The 20483-nt window shown below is 41.5% G+C and overlaps 1 protein-coding gene across 1 annotated transcript; it reads left to right on the top strand.

The window, feature by feature from the left end:
• Nucleotides 1-17408: 17408 nt before the first annotated feature.
• LOC123150230 (protein NOI4) lies at nt 17409-20265 on the top strand. The gene is made up of 3 exons (XM_044570065.1): nt 17409-17759; nt 19590-19781; nt 19912-20265. The coding sequence occupies exons 1-3, from the start codon at nt 17754-17756 to the stop codon at nt 19954-19956; spliced, it is 243 nt and encodes an 80-aa protein (XP_044426000.1). The 5' UTR covers nt 17409-17753; the 3' UTR covers nt 19957-20265.
• The last annotated feature ends 218 nt before the right edge of the window (nt 20266-20483 follow it).

Consider the following 20483-nt stretch of genomic DNA (forward strand, 5'->3'; position numbering starts at 1 on the left):
CTTGCACTGGTGAAAGTAATGAACCCTAGGCCTTATTTCAACACATTGCAATACCGTTTACGCTCACTTTTATCATTAGTTACCTTTCTGTTTTTATATTTTCAGATTACAAAAACCTTTATCTACCATCCATATACCACCAGTATCACCATCTCTTCGCCGAACTAGTATACCTATACAATTTACCATTGTATTGGGTGTGTTGGGGACACAAGAGACTCTTTATTATTTGGTTGCAGGGTTGTTTGAGAGAGACCATCTTCGAGAGAGACCATCTTCATCCTATGCCTCCCACAGATTAATAAACCTTAGGTCATCCACTTGAGGGAAATTTGCTACTGTCCTACAACCCTCTGCACTTGGAGGCCCAAAAACGTCTACAAGAAGAAGGTTGTGTAGTAGACATCAAGCTATTTTCTGGCGCCGTTGCCGGGGAGCTTAGCGCTTGAAGGTATATCTTTAGATCTTGCAATCGAATCTTTTTGTTTCTTGTTTTAGCACTAGTTTAGTTTATAAAAGAAAACTATAAAAAATGGAATTGAGTATACCTCATATGCTTCATCTTTTTAATGTCTTTCGTGAAAATAAGGATTCCAATAATTGTGCCAAAGTGTTAGAAGAAGAATGCATTAGAATGTTTGGCACTAAATCCTTGTATGATGAGCATGATTGCAATGTTGTTAGTATGAATTCCTTGGATATCCATGATGCTAATGATATGCAAAGCCACAAGCTTGGGGAAGCTATGTTTGATGAAGATGATAATTTTTGTCCCCCAAGTTTTGATGAGCAAATTTATTATGATGATAGCATGCCTCCTATTTATGATGATTATATTGATGAAAGTGGATTTGGAGAGGTCATGACTTTATTTTGTGATGAATCCACTATTTCAGAAGAGGTTACAATTGATTATGAGAACAAAGTTGCTATCTATGATGATTATTGTGATGACTTGTATGCTATAAATAATAATGATATCCATGAAACTTGTCATCATGATTTTAATTTTCAATTGGATTATGCCTCACATGATAGTTATTTCGTTGAGTTTGCTACCACTACTATTGATGAGAATATATTTGCTTATGTGGAGAGTAATAAAATCTCTATGCTTGTAGATCATAAAAAGAATGCTTTATGTGATGGTTATATTATTGAATTTATTCATGATGCTACTGAAAATTATTATGAGGGAGTAATATATGCTTGTAGGAATTGCAATAATATCAAGTTTCCTCTCTATGTGCTTAAAGTTTTGAAGTTATGCTTGTTTTATCTTCCTATGCTAGTTGATTATTGTTCCCACAAGTTGTTTGCTCACAAAATCCCTATGCATAGGAAGTGGTTTAGACTTAATGTGCTAGTCATATTATTCATGATGCTCTCTTTATGTTTCAATTCTTATCCTTTATGTGAGCATCGTTGAAATCATCATGCCTAGCTAGGGGCGTTAAACGATAGCGCTTGTTGAGAGGCAACCCAACTTTATTTTTGTTCCTTGCTTTTTGCTCCTGTTTAGTAATAAATAATTTATCTAGCCTCTGTTATGGTTGAGTTTTTATGTTTTAATTAGTGTTTGTGCCAAGTAGAACCATTGGGAAGACTTGGGGAAAGTCTTGTTGATCTTGCTATAAAAAACAGAAACTTTAGCGCTCACGAGAATTGCTGCCATTTTTATTTGGAGAGTGATATTTAGTTAACTATTTTTGCAGATGATTAATAGATAAATTCCTCACATCCATAAATTTATTTTACAATTTTATGAGTTCCATAAGTATACGTTTGATCCAGATTACTACAAACTGTTCTGTTTTTGACAGATTCTGTTTTCTATGTGTTGTTTGCTTATTTTGATGAATCTATGAGTAGTATCGGAGGGTATGAACCATAGAGAAGTTGAAATACAGTATATATTACACCAATATGAATTTAGAATGAGTTCACAACAGTACCTAAGTGGTGATTTATTTTCTTATACTAACGGAGCTTAAGAGTTTCTGTTAAGTTTTGTGTTGTGAAGTTTTCAAGTTTTGGGTAAAGATTCGATGGACTATGGAATAAGGAGTGGCAAGAGCCTAAGCTTGGGGATGCCCAAGGCACCCCAAGGTAATATTCAAGAACAACCAAGAGCCTAATCTTGGGGATGCCCCGGAAGGCATCCCCTCTTTCGTCTTCGTTCATCGGTAACTTTACTTGGAGCTATATTTTTATTCGCCACATGATATGTGTTTTGCTTGGAGCATCATTTTATTTCATTTTGTTTTGCTTGCTTTTTGAATAAAATACCAAGATCTGAAATTATTAAATGTTAGAGAGTCTTCATATAGTTGCATAATTGTTCGACTACTCATTGATCTTCACTTATATCTTTCGGAGTAGTTTGACATTTGCTCTAGTGCTTCACTTATATCTTTTTAGAGCACGGTGGTGGTCTTATTTTGTAGAAATAGATGAACTCTCATGCTTCACTTATATCATTTTGAGAGTCTTTAGAACAGCATGGTAGTTTGCTTTGGTTATGAAACTAGTCCTAATATGATAGGTATCCAAGTGGTATATAATAAAAACTTCCATAAAAAGTGCATTGAATACTATGAGAAGTTTGATACTTGATAATTGTTTTGAGATATGAAGATGGTGATATTAGAGTCATTCTAGTAAGTAGTTATGAATTTTAGAAATACTTGTGTTAAAGTTTGTGATTCCCGTAGCATGCACGTATGGTGAACTGTTATGTGATGAAGTCGGAGCATGATTTATTTATTGATTGTCTTCCTTATGAGTGGCGGTCGGGGACGAGAGATGGTCTTTTCCTACCAATCTATCCCCCTAGGAGCATGCGCGTAATACTTTGTTTCGATAACTAATAGATTTTTGCAACAAGTATGTGAGTTCTTTATGACTAATGTTGAGTCCATGGATTATACGCACTCTCACCCTTCCACCATTGCTAGCCTCTCTAGTACCGCGCAACTTCCGCCGGTACCATAAACCCACCATATATCTTCCTCAAAACAGCCACCATACCTACCTATTATGGCATTTCCATAGCCATTCCGAGATATATTGCCATGCAACTTTCCACCGTTCCGTTATTATGACACGCTTCATCATTGTCATATTGCTTTGCATGATCATGTAGTTGACATCGTATTTGTGGCAAATCCACCATTCATAATTCTTTCATACATGTCATTCATGAGTCATTGCACATCCCGGTACATCGTCGGAGGCATTCATATAGAGTCATATTTTGTTCTAAGTATCGAGTTGTAATTCTTGAGTTGTAATTAAATAAAAGTGTGATGATCATCATTTTTAGAGCATTGTCCCAAGTGAGGAAAGGATGATGGAGACTATGATTCCCCCACAAGTCGGGATGAGACTCTGGACTAAATAAAAAAAAGAGGCCATAAAAAAAGGAGAAAAAGCCCAAATAAAAAAAATAAGAGAAAAAGAGAGAAGGGACAATGCTACTATCCTTTTACCACACTTGTGCTTCAAAGTAGCACCAAGATCTTCATAGAGAGTCTCCTATGTTATCACTTTCATATACTAGTGGGAATTTTTCATTATAGAACTTGGCTTGTATATTCCAATGATGGGCTTCCTTAAAATGCCCTATGTCTTCGTGAGCAAGCGAGTTGGATGCACACCCACTTAGTTCTTTTTGTTGAGCTTCCATATACTTATAGCTCTAGTGCATCCGTTGCATGGCAATCCCTACTCACTCACATTGATATCTATTAATGGGCATCTCCATAGCCCATTAATACGCATAGTTGATGTGAGACTATCTTTCCCATTTTTGTCTTCTCCACAACCACCATTCTATTCCACCTATAGTGCTATGTCCATGGCTCACGCTCATGTATTGCGTGAAGATTGAAAAAGTTTGAGAACACCAAAAGTATGAAACAATTGCTTGGCTTGTCATCGGGGTTGTGCATGATTTAAATATTTTGTGTGGTGAAGATGGAGCTTAGCCAGACTATATGATTTTGTAGGGATAACTTTATTTGGCCATGTTATTTTGAGAAGACATGATTGCTTTGTTAGTATGCTTGAAGTATTATTATTTTATGTCAATATTAAACTTTTGTCTTGAATCTTATGGATCTGAATATTCTTGCCACAATAAAGAGAATTACATGGATAAATATGTTAGGTAACATTCCACATCAAAAATTCTATTTTTATCATTTACTTACTCGAGGACAAGCAGGAATTAAGCATGCTGATACGTCTCCAACGTATCTATAATTTTTGATTGTTCCATGCTATTATATTATCTGTTTTGGATGTTTATGGGCTTTACTATACACTTTTATATTATTTTTGGGACTAACCTATTAACCCAGAGCCCGGTGCCAGTTTTTGTTCTTTTCCTTGTTTTAGAGTATCGCAGAAAAGGAAAATCAAACGGAGTCCAATTGACCTGAAACTTCATGGAACTTATTTTTGGACCAGAAGAAGCCCATGGAGTATCGGAGATGGACCAGGAGAGTCCCGGGCTGCCCACGAGGGTGGGGGCGCGCCCACCCTCCCTGGGCGCGCCCCCCTGCCTCGTGGACAGCCCGGAGGTCACCGACGTACTTCTTCCTCCTATATATACCCATATACCCTAAAAACTTCGGGGCGCATAATAGATCGGGAGTTCCGCCGCCAGAAGCCTCTATAGCCACCGAAAACCAATCTAGACCCGTTCTGGCACCCTGTCGGAGGGGGAATCCCTCACCGGTGGCCATCTTCATCATCCCGACGCTCTCCATGACGAGGAGGGAGTAGTCCACCCTCGGGGCTAAGGGTATGTACCAGTAGCTATGTGTTTGATCTCTCTCATCGTGTTCTTGAGGTGGCACGATCTTGATGTATCGCGAGCTTTGCTATTATAGTTGGATCTTATGATGTTTCTCCCCCTCTACTCTCTTGTAATGGATTGAGTTTTCCCTTTGAAGTTATCTTATCGGATTGAGTCTTTAAGGATTTGAGAACACTTGATGTATGTCTTGCATGGGATACCCGTGGTGACAATGGGGTATTCTATTGATCCACTTGATGTATGTTTTGGTGATCAACTTGCGGGTTCCGCCCATGAACCTATGCATAGGGGCTGGCATACGTTTTTGTCTTGACTCTCCGGTAGGAACTTTGGGGCACTCTTTGAAGTACTTTGTGTTGGTTGAATAGATGAATCTGAGATTGTGTGATGCATATCGTATAATCATACCCACGGATACTTGAGGTGACATTGGAGTATCTAGGTGACATTAGGGTTTTGGTTGATTTGTGTCCTAATGTGTTATTCTAGTACGAACTCTAAGATAGATTGAACGGAAAGAATAGCTTCATGTTATTTTACTACGGACTCTTGAATAGATAGATCAGAAAGGATAACTTTGAGGTGGTTTCGTACCCTATCATAATCTCTTCGTTTGTTCTCCGCTATTAGTGACTTTGGAGTGACTCTTTGTTGCATGTTGAGGAATAGTTATATGATCCAATTATGTTATTATTGTTGAGGAAACTTGCACTAGTGAAAGTATGAACCCTAGGTCTTGTTTTAACACATTGCAATACCGTTTACGCTCACTTTTATCATTAGTTACCTTGCTGTTTTTATATTTTCAGATTAGAAAAACCTTTATCTACCATCTATATACCACTTGTATCACCATCTCTTCACCGAACTAGTGCACCTATACAATTATCATTGTATTGTGTGTGTTGGGGACACAAGAGACTCTTTGTTATTTGGTTGCAGGGTTGTTTGAGAGAGACCATCTTCATCCTACGCCTTCCACGAATTGATAAACCTTAGGTCATCCACTTAAGGGAAATTTGCTACTGTCCTACAAACCTATGCACTTGGAGGCTCAACAACGTCTACAAGAAGAAGGTTGTGTAGTAGACATCAGGGCCCGTGCGCACGGGGTATCCAGAAAGTCTCTGGATAGCTCGTGCGCACGGGGTCCAGTGGGGCCGTGCGCACGAGGTCTTCTATGTGTCGCTTCTTCTTCCAGTTGTTGGGCTCCTTCCATGTGTCCTCCTAGCTCCTCTTCTTGGACTTGGTGAGGCTCCTCGGCTTCCATGATGGGGGTCACCCTCGTACCTAGGACACATGACGTTCCATGGTGAGGTAGTAACCAAGTGTAATGGATATTCATGTCAAGCTCGAAGAGAAGTGAGTTCACCTTATGTCGAATGGCACATGCATGAGCTCTCATAATAAGTCCACTTAGGGATTGAGGAGCTATTGAGTTCTACATGGAGATGACCGTAGGACGCTCTGCATCATGTTTTGTCCTTGATTTCCACATAGCATGATGGAAAATCTAATGTACATTAAAAAAATGTGTGCACATTGTTTTGTTGCAATGACCAATAAAATAGAAAACAAGATCTTAAGTTAGATCCGACGATAGGGAAGGTGGTTGTTTTCTCCCCCACTATAACCGACTGACACCTAGGGAGAGGAAAAATTAGAGGATTTTTTGTAGCTCTAATGCTTTTTAAGTAAATGATACGACCATATTGATAAATCAGACAAAGTACAGTATATCAAACAAAAAAGAGGCAACTGAGGGCCAAGATAAAATATGAAGTTACATCAAAGCCCTTTGTGGTCATTTACTCTAGATCAATATTTTGCGTCTTGACTTTCTTCGTCCATCTGGTGAAGAAACCGAAGAAGACCAATCTTGCACAAATTGGACTAACCCCAAAGGTGTCGAATAGCGACATGGGTTGTCCACCCCAGCAGGTGAGAACTGAAGATCGTTGAACGCACTGGTCATTTACTCTAGATCAATATTTTGCGTCTCGACTTTTCTTCATCCATCTGGTGAAGAAACCGAAGAAGACCAATTTTGCACAAGTTGGACTAACCCCAAAGGTGTCGAATGGCCACATGAGCTACCCACCCCAACAGGTGAGAACTTAAGATCGTTGAACACACTATGGTCGGGACCACGCCCATTGCAAGGCGGATTGTCTAATCGCTACTTCATCGCCATACTGTCATGGAAGAAGACAGAGAGCACAAAAGAATGAATATACGTACCCAATAACAAGAGCACGGTTGACACTACTATCGCCACTACCATCGCCAAAATAGGCTGAAGCCTTGGACCACAATCCTTGAGAACGAAAACAACACAACACTGCTTGCGGGACCGAAACGCCATAGGCGCCCCGTTGTAGGTTGCATATTGCCATGCCAACCATACTAGGATGGGGATAGAACTATGAGACTTTTATTCTACAACATTGCCTCTACGATCGAGACTTTGCAGCCAAAAAAAAAGAAACATAAATGAAAACAAGCTGGACTTTGAGCATCCACATGTAGTTCTCCCCACCTTTGGAAGCCGGAAAGGTGATCGTAGGCAAGGCAAACTAGTAGAAATCAGGAACCTAGTTGCCGGCAACTAGGGTTTTTTCTCTTGTTCTGTTAACGTAATGAAGTATGGACACACGTTTTTCCGCTCCACTCGTAGGTAATCCCTATTTGCCACACATTGCGGCAAATAATCGTGTCTTCTCACATAAAGCAAAACAAGTGGGCCAACCGAGAGGATTTCGATTCTGGTTTTGGAACCTTCTAGAAGGTTCAAGCAGGTTTTATCTGTTTGGGTACCTTCTAGAAGATTCCTGGCCAATTTTTTCATGTTGTTTCTTTTCATTTTCTTCTTTCTTTTCTTCAAAATTACTTTTTTTTTAATTTAAAAAATTGTCCTTGTATTTATTTACAAATTAAAAAAATCATGTTTTTCAAAATAATCAAAATGTCACTACTCTGATATTTTTTCACAAATTCAAAAAATTCTTTCGTTTCTCAAAAAACGAACGGGATTTCAAAAAATTGTTCTTGTTTTCAAATTTGTTAAAGAATGCAATAATCTTTGCATTTTTTGAAAATTATTTTTCAAAAGATGTTTTTGTTTTGAAACTTTGTTCAAAAATTCAGAAAATGTTTGCATTTTTTGAAAAATATTCGGATATTCCAAAAAATGTTCCTATTTTCCAAATTTGTTCCCAAATTCAAAAAACTATTCGATTTTTTAATAAAATGTTCGGAATTTTAAAAAACGTTCATGTTATCAAAATTTGTTTGTATTTTCAAAAGTTGTTCCTGCTTTCAATTTTTTCACAAATTCAAAAAATATGCACATTTTGGTTAATGCTCGGGTATTTCATGGAATTTTAAAAAGACGTTCCTGATTTCATTTTTTCACAGATTGTTCACATTTTGGATAATGGTTTGGGTATTTCATGGATTTTTTCTTCGAAACATTAATAAATTTCCTGTTTTCATAGAAAAAAAATTGAAAAATTGAAGAAACCAAAGAAAAATATAAGAATCGAAAAATAACTTTTTATGTTTGCCAAAGAAACCAAAGAAAAATAACTTTTGGATAATGGTTCTACGTAACTATAAAAGCCAGCTGGAGCGCTTGCTTTGCCCATCTCATGTTTGCAATCATAAAAACCGGTAAAGTCGGACAAAGCACTCCCTTTCTGTGTTTCATATTCGCAATCGTAAAATTCGGCAAAGCCAGCTGGGGGCGCTCGCTTTGCCCATCTTCGCAATCGTAAAAACCCACAAAGCCAGATGGAGCGTTCGCTAAGAGCGTTTGATATGTAGGCCAGCCCAATCAAAGGACTTCTGTGCGAAGCACCCGCACTTTGATGCCTAACGCGTTACGTAGAACCTTATTTTTTTTTAGAATGACATAGGACCTCTCCTGTGCAGTGGCGTAGCTACAAAGAAAAAACTTAGCGGGCCAAGATAATGAAAAGCTAAAAAAATGGGGGATGCCGGGATGGGTCGCCGCTAGCTCCGACTAGCTGTAGCTGGCTGCTGGACCATCCCCGTCGGCTGGCGGCGTGCTCTAGTGGAGTACACGAGTAGTACTGGACGAGGTGTAGAGAGAACAGGGGATGGATTCGTTCGGCTGTGCTGATCTACTGGACTGGGCGTTTGGGCTAACAACCATGTGGGCTGGCGATGGACATATCTAGTATACAAATATTTTTTGGTGATTTGTTGGGCGGGCCACGACACGGTTTTGCCGTGAATAGCTCCGCTGGTGCTCCTGTGGATCGATGGACTCCCAGCCCAGTTGCCAGAGAGTGGTTGTGTCTCCTGGCCGACGCGGGTTCAAGCCTCGGCTTGGACGTTATTATCTTACATTCTTCTATTAAACAAGGGAATTTGTAATTTCCAAACGTTCTGTTTTTTGTGATTAGATCCGAACGATCTTCCTGCCGCTCGATCCCGGTCGCACGTGGGGGATTCGAACCATGCACCTCTTTGCAGCAAGCTAAGCTAGCCAACCACCTCGCCTACCCTCAGTTTCTTTAAAGAACAGAAACAAACAATCTATTTAACCTGTCTACTCTACTATGTTTGCACAAAAACAAGTTAGTTCAGTTTTTGATTTTTTTCGCACTTAATTAGATTGTTATCCATCGAAGCTAGTGATCGGCGAACCAGCAACCTAGCTCGTCCATTCACCCATTTGGTTTACAAAATGTATTTGGCAACGTTTCATTTTTTTTTTTGGAAAGCCGTTGAACGTCTTGCTTGATACCCGCGGTAACTCATGTGTAAATTGCATGGTAATATACGCACAACAGGCATGGTAACTGTTTGATCTGAAAGAAATTTTTTATTGAAAAAACATCATCTGATAACTCATGTGTAATTAACATGATAATATATGCACAATGAAACTGATAACTTACTTAGCCTAGGTGTGACAATTTTTTAACCCGAGAAAAGAAGTTGTTGAAAAACATACCCTTATACTTTCTGTGCAAATAACACGGTCTTATACACACAACAAAGTTGACAACTCGCTATGAACCTCACGATAACTTTTGACCCTGGGATAAAAGTTTGTTGAAAATATACCATGATGACATATGTGTTAATAGCATGGTAATATACATACAACAATGCTGATAACTTACTCAATCCAGCCATGGTAACTTTTTGACTAGGGAAAAAAAGTTGTTGAAAAATATCCCCGAGTAACTCATGTGTAAACAACATGATAATACACGCACAGGAGAGCTGATAACTCATATACAAACATCACGGTAATTTTTTGACCAAGTAGATGAAAATGGTTGAAAAACATGCCCCGATAACTTTTATGCAACATGGTAATATACACGCAACAAAGTTGATAACTCACTACAAACACCACAATCACTTTTGACCTCGGGATAAAAGTTTGTTGAAAAAACTTACTCCGGTAACCTCTGTGTAAATAACATGGTAACTTATGTATGACAAATGTGATAATTTACATAGACCAGATGTGATAACTTTTGGTCTGAAAAAAAAGTCATTAGAACATATCAACATGGGATCTAGTTTCAAAGGCCTCATCAAGACAGGTTTTTTTGTGAAGACGGTTTTTCAATCGGAGCTATGATTTGAGCTACAAAAAATTTTTAAGTTTGAAAAAAGAAAGAAGCTAGGATGACATCAGCTTTGCGTCCTTTAGTGTTTATATACATGTAATTAGAGAGAGGAGTGCACATGAAAGGAAAATTAGTCATTCTAATGCATGCATGTATATAATTAGAGTGAATTAAGGATCGTTTTTGCCTATTGCTAAAATTCGAACGTTTGATAGTTATAAAAGTCCATTAAACAATTTCAGGTACATTGATTTTGTTCTAACATTTAAGAAAATAGAAAGCAACTTCAATGACTAAGAGTTACAATAAAATCTCTTTGAATCACCTTTTTCACGGCGTCAATCTCTGCTTGAAGGAATACTCCAAAGACTCTGGTAAAGAGGCTGCAATTGGACCGGAGCAACGATATTGTCACTCTTTCACCCACACGAACATTATCAATAATGGTTTTTGAAAGTGCCTTGATTCGCCCATCCAAAAAAATGGAAAGCCTTGATTGATGAACGTACTTGGACCAGGGATGATCCCCTAGAAGTATAGGCCGACGAATCACTATATCTTTATCATGATGTCGATGAAAATTTTTACCTCCACAAAGAATTAGGATGTGTTTGTTTGGGCTCCTAGGAGCAGCTTCTACGGCTTCTGGCCTGAAAAAGCTAGAGCCGAACAAACAGCCCATTTCTGACCCGGCTCCATTCGTCCCTTCTATGGAGCGCTTCGAAAAAGACCGTGAGAAGCTGCTGCTAGGAAATCGGGCTTTTCCCGGCCGAAGCTGGCTCCAATCTTCATTTTTACCGTTTTGCTCTCCCACTAAAGTTTATTATACGCACCAAATGCACACCCGAGCATACAGACATTGCAATACCTTCGGTTGGGCGCTCGTCTCCGTGCATGTCCACCTCGCCACACTGCTTCTGCACGCACATGTCTCTACGCCCATCAGCAGGCTCACCTCGTAGCTGTTGTTGTGTAAATGTATTGCATATTCTTTTTCATTAGGTCGGGTCTTTTAGTAGCACTGGTTAGAGTATGCACTTCTACATGATATCAAAGATAAAAAAATTTTACCTGTAAAAAAAGAAGTTAAGAGGTTTTGAGTTTAAGAAGATAAAAAAAATTTACCTGTAAATTTTTTTTACCTGTAATTAAATTGCAGGTCATTTTCAGTTCACGTTTAAGGCTGAGGGAGCATGGTCTGGGCGTGCCATGTGTGTGGCCATTGCTGCGTATGAGTGTGTTGTCTCCGTGTGTGTGCTGGCTGGTTGGTCGTTTGCTCGCTCACTGTCGAGTCCGCACTCTGTGTGTGCTGGCTGGTCGTTTGCTCGCTGTCGAGCCTGCACTCTCCGCAGCTGCTTCAAGCTCTGCCAGCGTACGCGGCGACAGGTGTGTGTGTATACGTGCGTGCGCGACAGCGCGTACGTGCGTTGCTCTGTGTGCCCACCGGCAGGCTCACCTCGTAGATGAACGATGCGTACGTGTCATGCATGTGTGCTGGATGGATGATGCATGTGTTTGCTGGATGGAATCGAAGCGTGTGCTGAATGTATGGAACCTAAACCTGGGGATGGTTTTCGTATAACCGGGTGTATTGGTTCAGTTTAATCGAGTGGGCTTCTTTGGTTTGGTCGCTAATGGATTGTATCTGCTAACAGTTTGGTGGGGTTCAGTTTCGTGCGAATAATAGGTGGGTGTGGTCAGGTGGTCAGGTATGGGCTTGAACCGTTTTATTTCCAACCAGGCTCAACCCGTGGTTCCAAACCGGTTCCTGAGATTGGTTCGAACTTCGTAGGTCCGCTCGACAACTCGCTCTTTCCCTGTTCCTGTAACCGCCGCCGCCACCTCCCCGTCTCGGCGTTCCCGCCCACGCGATGCTGAGCCGCAGTGCCGCATCAAACTAGAGTCGTCCAGCGGCGCCGGCGGCGTTGACACCCTCGTGGGAGCAGCTGAAGATCATGCTCAGCTCGTGCCTCGGAGGCGCGATGGCGGCCGCGTGCATGCACGACCCGCCGCACTAACAAGAATGGGCGGCGCCGGTGCCTGAGGTGCATCGCTCTGCTCGACCACTGCCCCGCTCAACCACTCCTTTACAAGCTGAGAGATGGGAGCAACATCAGGCCATTTGCCATGAACGTAGGAGGCACCATTGGTATGGAACTGTTATTTACCCATTGGCTAAAACCATAGTTTCAGCCATTGGTCCAGTTTAGTTTAGGTGGAGAGAGGACGTGGTTTAGTTTGGTTTGGGTTTAAATAAAAATTAAAGAGGTTTAGTTAGGTTTGGTTTGTCCAAATTGATCATGCGGGTTCAGTTGAGGTTTAGTTCAGTTCCCCAACCGTTCTCAGATTTAATGGAACCTCATACTACAAATTATTTATGACGTTTGTTTATAAATTCTTGTAAATTTAATATAAAGATTTTTAAAGGATTTGTATGATTATGAACTATACCATATCTGAGTGTATGTACATCAAACAAGTGTAATTTAAGCAAAACCCTAGGAAACCATACCATCTACACTAAAAGTAGCCCTTAATCTGGTCATTTCCTGTTAAAAGGGCATAATTAGCACTTAATCCCATTCTACATAGCAACTGAGGGCATTCGGGTAATTTCAACATGCTTTAGCATTAGCCATAGCTGCTATAGCATAACTATCAAACGGCTGCACTTTAACCATTCAGCTGCAGTTAGAAGCTACAGCCGCTCCTTCCAGTCGGAGCCGTTGCAGCTGCAACCAAAGAAGTTGCAGCCCAAACAAACACACCCTTAGATCAACAAAAAATGCTTGACACAAGAATATAAACTCATCAGATCTAAATAATCGGATCTGCGAGGACAAAAAACTCTTTAATCTCATAGCACCGTTAAAAGAATTAATGAAAATTTGTTCTCACAAAACTATAACGATCACTAGACGATACGAAGGACATAGAAGTCTTGAAGATCCGAGCCCCCCCCCCCCCCCCCCCCCCCCCCCCTCTCAGCGTCAAGATGGCAGCCAGAGGCGAGGGGACCTAAATTTCTCAGACGATGGCGGCGGCATGAAAAACCCTAACAATGAAAGAGACGCGGATAGCGTGACCATATAGTTTTGAAAAAATTCCTTATATAACACTGTTTTAAATGTTGTTTCCTTATTCGACACTGGAAAACTTTTTCTTCCCTATCTAACACAATGTCTAAATTTTATGTCTTTTATGATATTTTCGTTCATTTTAAGCTTTAACAGTGTCAAATGACACTTGAAAAGACCTATTTACTCCTCATGTGATATATGACCAAAATTTTACGTGATAGTTTAGCTTCAGTATATGCGACTCTGTCAAGATGGCAAGCCTGGTAGATCTACTCTATTTGTCCGTGGGAGCAGCGCGTTTGATAAACGGCAGGGCGCATGGTGGTCAATATGGTCGCCGGTGTACATCGATAGTACATAGGACAGTACATACTCGATAGATAGTATACAACAAGTCAGCATGTTAATATCGTAGTCAATGCTTGTACTTTATTTTTGGTGAAAAGTCAGTGCTTGTACGCGCACTACACAAAGAGCTGCCAGAAGCACTCCTCGATTTTGCTTCAAAATTTGCTCACGCATCTAGCAAAATGTTTGAAATAAACAGGACATCGTGTCCGTGTAGCATTTCTATCCATCACCGTATAGGGCATATATTGCTAGTAACAACCATGTCAGTCTCGCCCGCAAAAAAAAGCCATGTCAGCCTATTGTATATTTTTTTATTTAAAATGGAGAATATATTAATATCACGAAAATAGCCTATTGTGTGTGTGTATATATATATATATGTATATGTATCTACCCTTTGTAACAACCGTGAGTCGAAATTGAAAGAAAGAAAATAAACATGACTGACATGGTTCTGTGGCCATCAATCACCTCGTGTATTCGTGTTGTCGCTGAGATAATATCGCTAGCTTGGTTAGCTAGCCGGTCAACGTAGAATCGATCAAGCGAGAGATCGGCCGCTAGCTAGCTTCGTCTAGTACTACCTGCTTGTTTTGGTGTGCACCTACACATTGCCATCTACGTCTCGACGGATAGTACTCGAGCTAGCCTGCCTACACAGCGAAATGCCGCTACAATGCCGTGGAGGTCAAACACAAATCGAGTCGGCCAGATGTACATACACCTGTATAATTTTGGTTACATATCACATGAAGGGTAAATAGATCTTTTCAAGTGTCATTTAACACCGTCAGAGTTTAAAATAGACAAAAATGTCATAAAAAACATAAAATTTACACCTGATGTTAAATGAGGAAAGAAACGTTTTTCAGTGTTGAATAAGGCAATAAATTTTAAGACAGTGTTAAATAAGGAGTTATCTTTATAATTTTTCATATGACCTCTCCTACTCTCTTTTTTTTAGTCCTTTGGGTTTCTCGCAAAGAAGTTTGTGTACGGCATTGGGTTGGGCTGGCCCAGTATAATCAAACTAGAAACACATAAATAATTTATATTAAATTATGTTAATATAAATACACAGAGTACGCTAAAAAAAAGATAAATACACAGAGAGCCGAAGCCCTTCCGAAACATTCTGCGTGTTGATTCCATCTCCTGGCTGGCGTGGCACTCAGCGGACCAAGTTCTTTGCCCTCCAAAAAAACAGAGCAAGTTCTCGGTGTTACGAGTGCCACTTTTTTTATTGAGAATCTGTTACGAGCGCCACGTAACGCCGTGACAGTGTGACACACTGACGCCATCGGAAAAGGACAGAAGCAGAGAGGCAGCTGCATCCAGCTCAGCCTCGTGCGCCAGCCGCACGGGCCTTCTCTTTTAACGGGAGAAAATGTATCGGCCCACTTGATCCCTTCCGGACGGGTGACGTGGACGTGGATGCTCCGAGGGCCCTCGGCCGGAAGTCAACTGACGTGAACGGCAGCACTACCTTCGCCTTTGCCCCGATGCTGTTGCTTCTACTCCAATCCTGGAGCCTGCAGTTTTTTAAGCCGATGTGAACGGGACAATTTGACACGATCGGGCAATAGTAGGTGGCTGGTTTTTATTTTCGTCTTTGTTTCGAACGAACGCGTTCTTTATCGTCCACATGACAAGCGGAGCTGTCATATCATATCCCCACGAACACAACACCAGGCGCAGTTGACATTCGGCACCGGTGTATGATGTAGCCGAAGATCTGCTGCCTCGGCCTGCGATTTTTGGTTTCAAACAAAGGGGAAAAGGTACCTGCAATTGCTTGTAAACCAATTTTTTGCAATCTTTTGATGCATAAACTAACTGAATAGTATGCGCTACACCTGAACCCGGCAACCGCATTCTGATCGTCCATGTGTGTTTTATTGAGATTAGCTCGATTTTGATCATGTGAAGCCCCTCCATAAGTGCACTGCTTCCTCTGAATATTTGTGCACACAGACTGTTTTTATATCCATGTGTGTCGCTCCGGATTTATTTAAAACATCATGCCTTACACCATGTGATTTGACTCTGACCTAGTCTCTCCCTATCATTCATCCGTTAGACGGCATCAGAGGGTCGACTATATCACACAAAAGTCTAGGATTCTTGACAGTTGACAAGCCATTTGGGCATAGAGCATATAGTTCAGTATCGGTAAAACCAAACTTGGTATAGCACCGGGAGCCCAACCTTTTACTATTAGTAGAACCCAGCCTAGCAAAACCTAGAGTATTTGATCCTGAGCTCATATGTTCCCGCATGAACAGTAAAAGAAAAAAAAAGTAAAAAATTCAAAAAATCTGATTTTTGTTTATGAACATTGATAAATTTTCTAACTGTGTGCAAAATTTTAGGTTGAAATGACATTCGTGGAGGTCTGGGCCAAAAAAAATCAATGGTCTAAAAAGACTATTGTTGGAAGCATTTTGAAGTATCGATTTTGTTGTTTTTGCCCAGACCTCCAGATATGTCGTTTCGACCTGAAATTTTGCACGCAGTTAAAACATTCATCACAAAAAAATTTAATATTTTTTAATATTTTTTTACTATTTTTTCGATTTTATTGTTCATACGAGAGCATATGAGCACGGTATCAAAAGAGCACTTTCCATGAAAGACAAGCTTTGTCAGATACAGGGAATCAGAGACGAAATGAAAGCAACACGACACTGGCCAACCACAGCCACAGGAAGGCTTGCCATATGCCCAGCCCCGGCTCGAGCTGACGCTGCAGCCGAACGGGACCATCCATCTCGGCCAATCACGCAAAAGCACGGAGATTTCTTGTAATATACGTAGCTTAAGCCAATGTTCCAAGCGACCGCCCCGCCTCCATTTTCTACCCCGCAGTGAAAGCTGAGGTCAAGCAGCAGCTGACTAGCACCATCAATCCATCATCATAGGATAACAATACTTTTTTTTGAAACCACAAGATAAGATAATAAGGACATCTCCAACAGCTGTAAGATAGGTGTTGGTAAATTTGTCATCTAGAACAAAGTGATGATGTGGCATGTAATAAATGTGAAGAGAGAGCAAAATTGTATGTAGAATAACCAACAACCTTTGCACAAGCTCCAAGGTAAAATAGAGAGCAATCACATTATTTTCTTATCATCTATTGAATACCTTAGATACAACCCATTAGAATAGTTGTATGATAGCTTATTGGTTGATGACATGGACATTTTACCAACAAAACTAACATACAATCTATTAAAGATGCCCTAATACTGGCCTGACAGGTCACAGCACAGCCCCCACGCCGAGCCGGAAGCCGAAGCTAGCACGGACAAAACAGGCGTAGCTGGGCTTTGTTTTCTGGCTGGCCTGGCAGTAAACAAACAAAGCCGCCAGTATACAAGCCAGTCCAGTCCAGTCCAGCCCCCGAGATTCCGAGCGCCAGCCCACGCACACCGACGACGTGCGCCCCTCCCCTCCCCCTCGCGCGTTTCCACTCTGTCTCCGCGCCGTCGCCACCCCCAACCCCCCGACCCCAGCCCCGCCCCGCCCGTCCAGCCCCCGGTAACCCCGCGCCCGCCGACACGCGGGCCCCGCCGGCCGCGCGGCTCACATGCGTGCGCGTCCCCCGTACAAAACGAGCCAGCCAGTCACTGCCGCTGCCGCTCGGGGGAGAAAAAATATCTTTTTTTACGGGGCCGCGGGGTGCGTTTCCCCCGTCTCGAGGTATAAATCCGTCAATCGACTGCTGCTCCTTTTCCACTTCGATTCGCCGTCTCCTCCTCCCCCTTCCCCTCCGTCTCGCTCCTCGCCCTTATCCCCGTCCCTTTCCCCTTCCTCCCACCCGCAGCCGACGAAACTTTCCCCAAGCCCCTCGGTGGATCGGACCGCCGCGCTCCATCCATGTCGGTAAGCGATGGTGCTCCCCGCGCGCTCCCTGCTGTGTTTTTTTCCGCCGATTTCCGGCGCTGTTTCCTGCCTAGATCGAGGCCGGCGAAACGTCGCCTTCTGTAGTTTCTGATCGGTTACTATTGGTTTGTTGATTGGGAGAATCGGTGTGGAGCATGGGGGGATTGGAAACCAGATGCTCGGTAGAAGGGTGATCCTGGGCTGCCTTGAACATAGGCGTAGAGAGGAAATTCGTTCCGACTTTACCCAGACCGAATTGCTGAGCGTCGGTTTTATATTCAATTTATTTAGTGTATGTATTGATGAAGGCTCTAGAAGGGTCGCCTCCCAGCCCAAGCGTTCGTGATTAGTTAGTTAATCGATCATTTCTGCAACCATTTGGAGGCTCCTGTTTGATTGAACACGCAACATTTCTGTGGACCTACCTACCTATGCATAGTTATTTGGCTTTTGTGCAAGCCGCGGGCGAACCGGGATGACTTGAGTAGAGTTTGGTAATCTTGGATGGCTGTGGACTTGTAAGGGGTGAGGTCCATTTCGTTAAGCAGGTTGGTCAATATCTAGGCACATCTAGGATGCTGTGGACTTGTAAGGGCGGAGGTTCATTTTGTTTCCTGGGTTGGTCAATATCCAGGCATTCATGTGGTCTGGTTGATCAAACATTTTTAGACACACAAAGTTTCTAAAGCAAAAGCATAACCATCTAATGACTCTGCTTTTGTGCATCGATTGTTCGGTGGCTATGCTAGTCAATATAACTGGAAATTGTTAGCACTGGTATGTAAAAAGTATGCTGATCACAGATAAGTAAAATAAAGTTTGCTAGCAGCATGATAACAGGCGAGAGTGGTATCATTATGTGATTACAGATTTACCCTGGATACTGTAATATAGACCAGAGCTGAAATTTATGCATCGCTGAACACATGAGATGTGTTGACTGCATCATGGAATATCAGATTATGTGTAAGGGCAGCACTTATAGGCTCCTGTTTTCTTCTTAGGAGGCTAAGTGTTACGGTCTGGGTTCTGAATATACCTGTATTTTTAACATAAATCTCCCTGCAGTGCATCCAGCGATCAGCTACGTTTATCATTCTTCAGACACTATGATCCCTCCTCCTGTCCCATAGGGTTTTAAGTGAAATGTACCAATACCTTTCAGCGCAGATGATGCCTGCCTGCTGAAATTAACTTGTCATGCCCTGATCAAGTGGTCAGTAAATGAATGCAATTCTAACTGTAGTGCTGGACCATGTTACAGTACCAATCATTTCCTAATTCCTACTGTTAGCCAAGTGTTTACAGGTGTCATCTTCAATAACAGGTTGCCAGTGTGACTGTGTAGTACCAGTTTCTTCTTGAAAACTATCCCACGTCATTCACCAATTTTTATTGCACTTCAGTCAAGGGAAAAGAACTTCTAGTCATGCAAGTTCATGTTTTGCGGGCTGAATTCATGATTTCTTATTTATTCCTCCATTTTTTGTGGGTACTTCACTAAGTTTATGCCAGTTTTTCATGGAAGCGCCTAGGGTTTTGGCAAAAGAAAGAAAGCTAAGAGAGCAATCATATACTTCCTCTTTCTTCTTATGTGTTGCTTCTTTAGTTCTTTCTGACTGGGCTATTGCATTCCATGGCTGCCTCACAAAGCCTGTCTTTCCTGCCCAATCTAGCACAGTACTCAGCAGCTTGATCTCTTCTTTTCATGTAGGGTGAACAATTCAATTGATATTTGTTAGAAATGCTCGTGCACTACTTTAATAGTAGTACTTCATTTCGTTTATTATTGCATTATTTCCATTGACATGGACAACGGTTCTTTTTTAGGAGGAATCTGGTCGCCCTTTGCCCAAGTTTGGCGAATGGGACGTCAACGACCCAGCTTCTGCTGATGGGTTCACTGTTATATTCAACAAAGCCAGGGATGAGAAAAAGGCTGGGAATGGACAAGATACTGAATCCCCTGGCAAAGATGCCAGGACTGAGAGGGTGGAATCTTATGCCACCAAGGCAAATTCAGTATGTCCCTTAATGCTTCCCGATCAATGTTTTATGTCTGTTTCACCACATGGAAATATAGCGCTAGTTCTTATCTGTTATGATCATTGCATTTGTTATTTTCCATTAATCTCGTTATTCCATTGTGCAGAAGAAGTGGTTTTGCTGCGTGACACCAAGTCCTACACAATCTTGAGGAGGACAAGCGTCGCCCGAAGAAAAAATGGTTGCCGAAGTATGGTCGTTTAATTTTGCTATATACATACTATCCATAAGACCTTGTAAGAGGTACCCAGGCTCCCTGGGCCATCACGATGGGTATCTCGTAAAAGATGGGTATCTCGTAAAACTCTGAAGTGTGTGTATGTATGGTGTGAGGGTTGTCAGACACTCAGTTTGGATAAGTGAACTTCTGATTGTAATTCTGGTCTTCCTTGTCGGTCTCGTTTTGTGTAGTAGTAGTGGTGAAGTTGATATGTGATTTGAGTCTCGCCTATTGCCAGAACTGCAAACATCCAAAATTCCAATCCCTACCTGTGATTTGGCCCATTATTATGTGATAACACAAGTATCCTTATCCTTTTCTGTCCGTGCTGACCTAACTATTCGCTGCCCTATTTGGACCTATATGCAGCTTGGTTTGAGGCCCTGGCTGTCGATGCTTTGGCATCGCCGGCAGCCAATTAATTGGCTGTCACCTGGTTGGCTGCCAATGTCCATGTG

Source organism: Triticum aestivum, chromosome 7A (genome assembly GCF_018294505.1).
Source record: "Triticum aestivum cultivar Chinese Spring chromosome 7A, IWGSC CS RefSeq v2.1, whole genome shotgun sequence".
NCBI lineage: Eukaryota > Viridiplantae > Streptophyta > Magnoliopsida > Poales > Poaceae > Triticum > Triticum aestivum.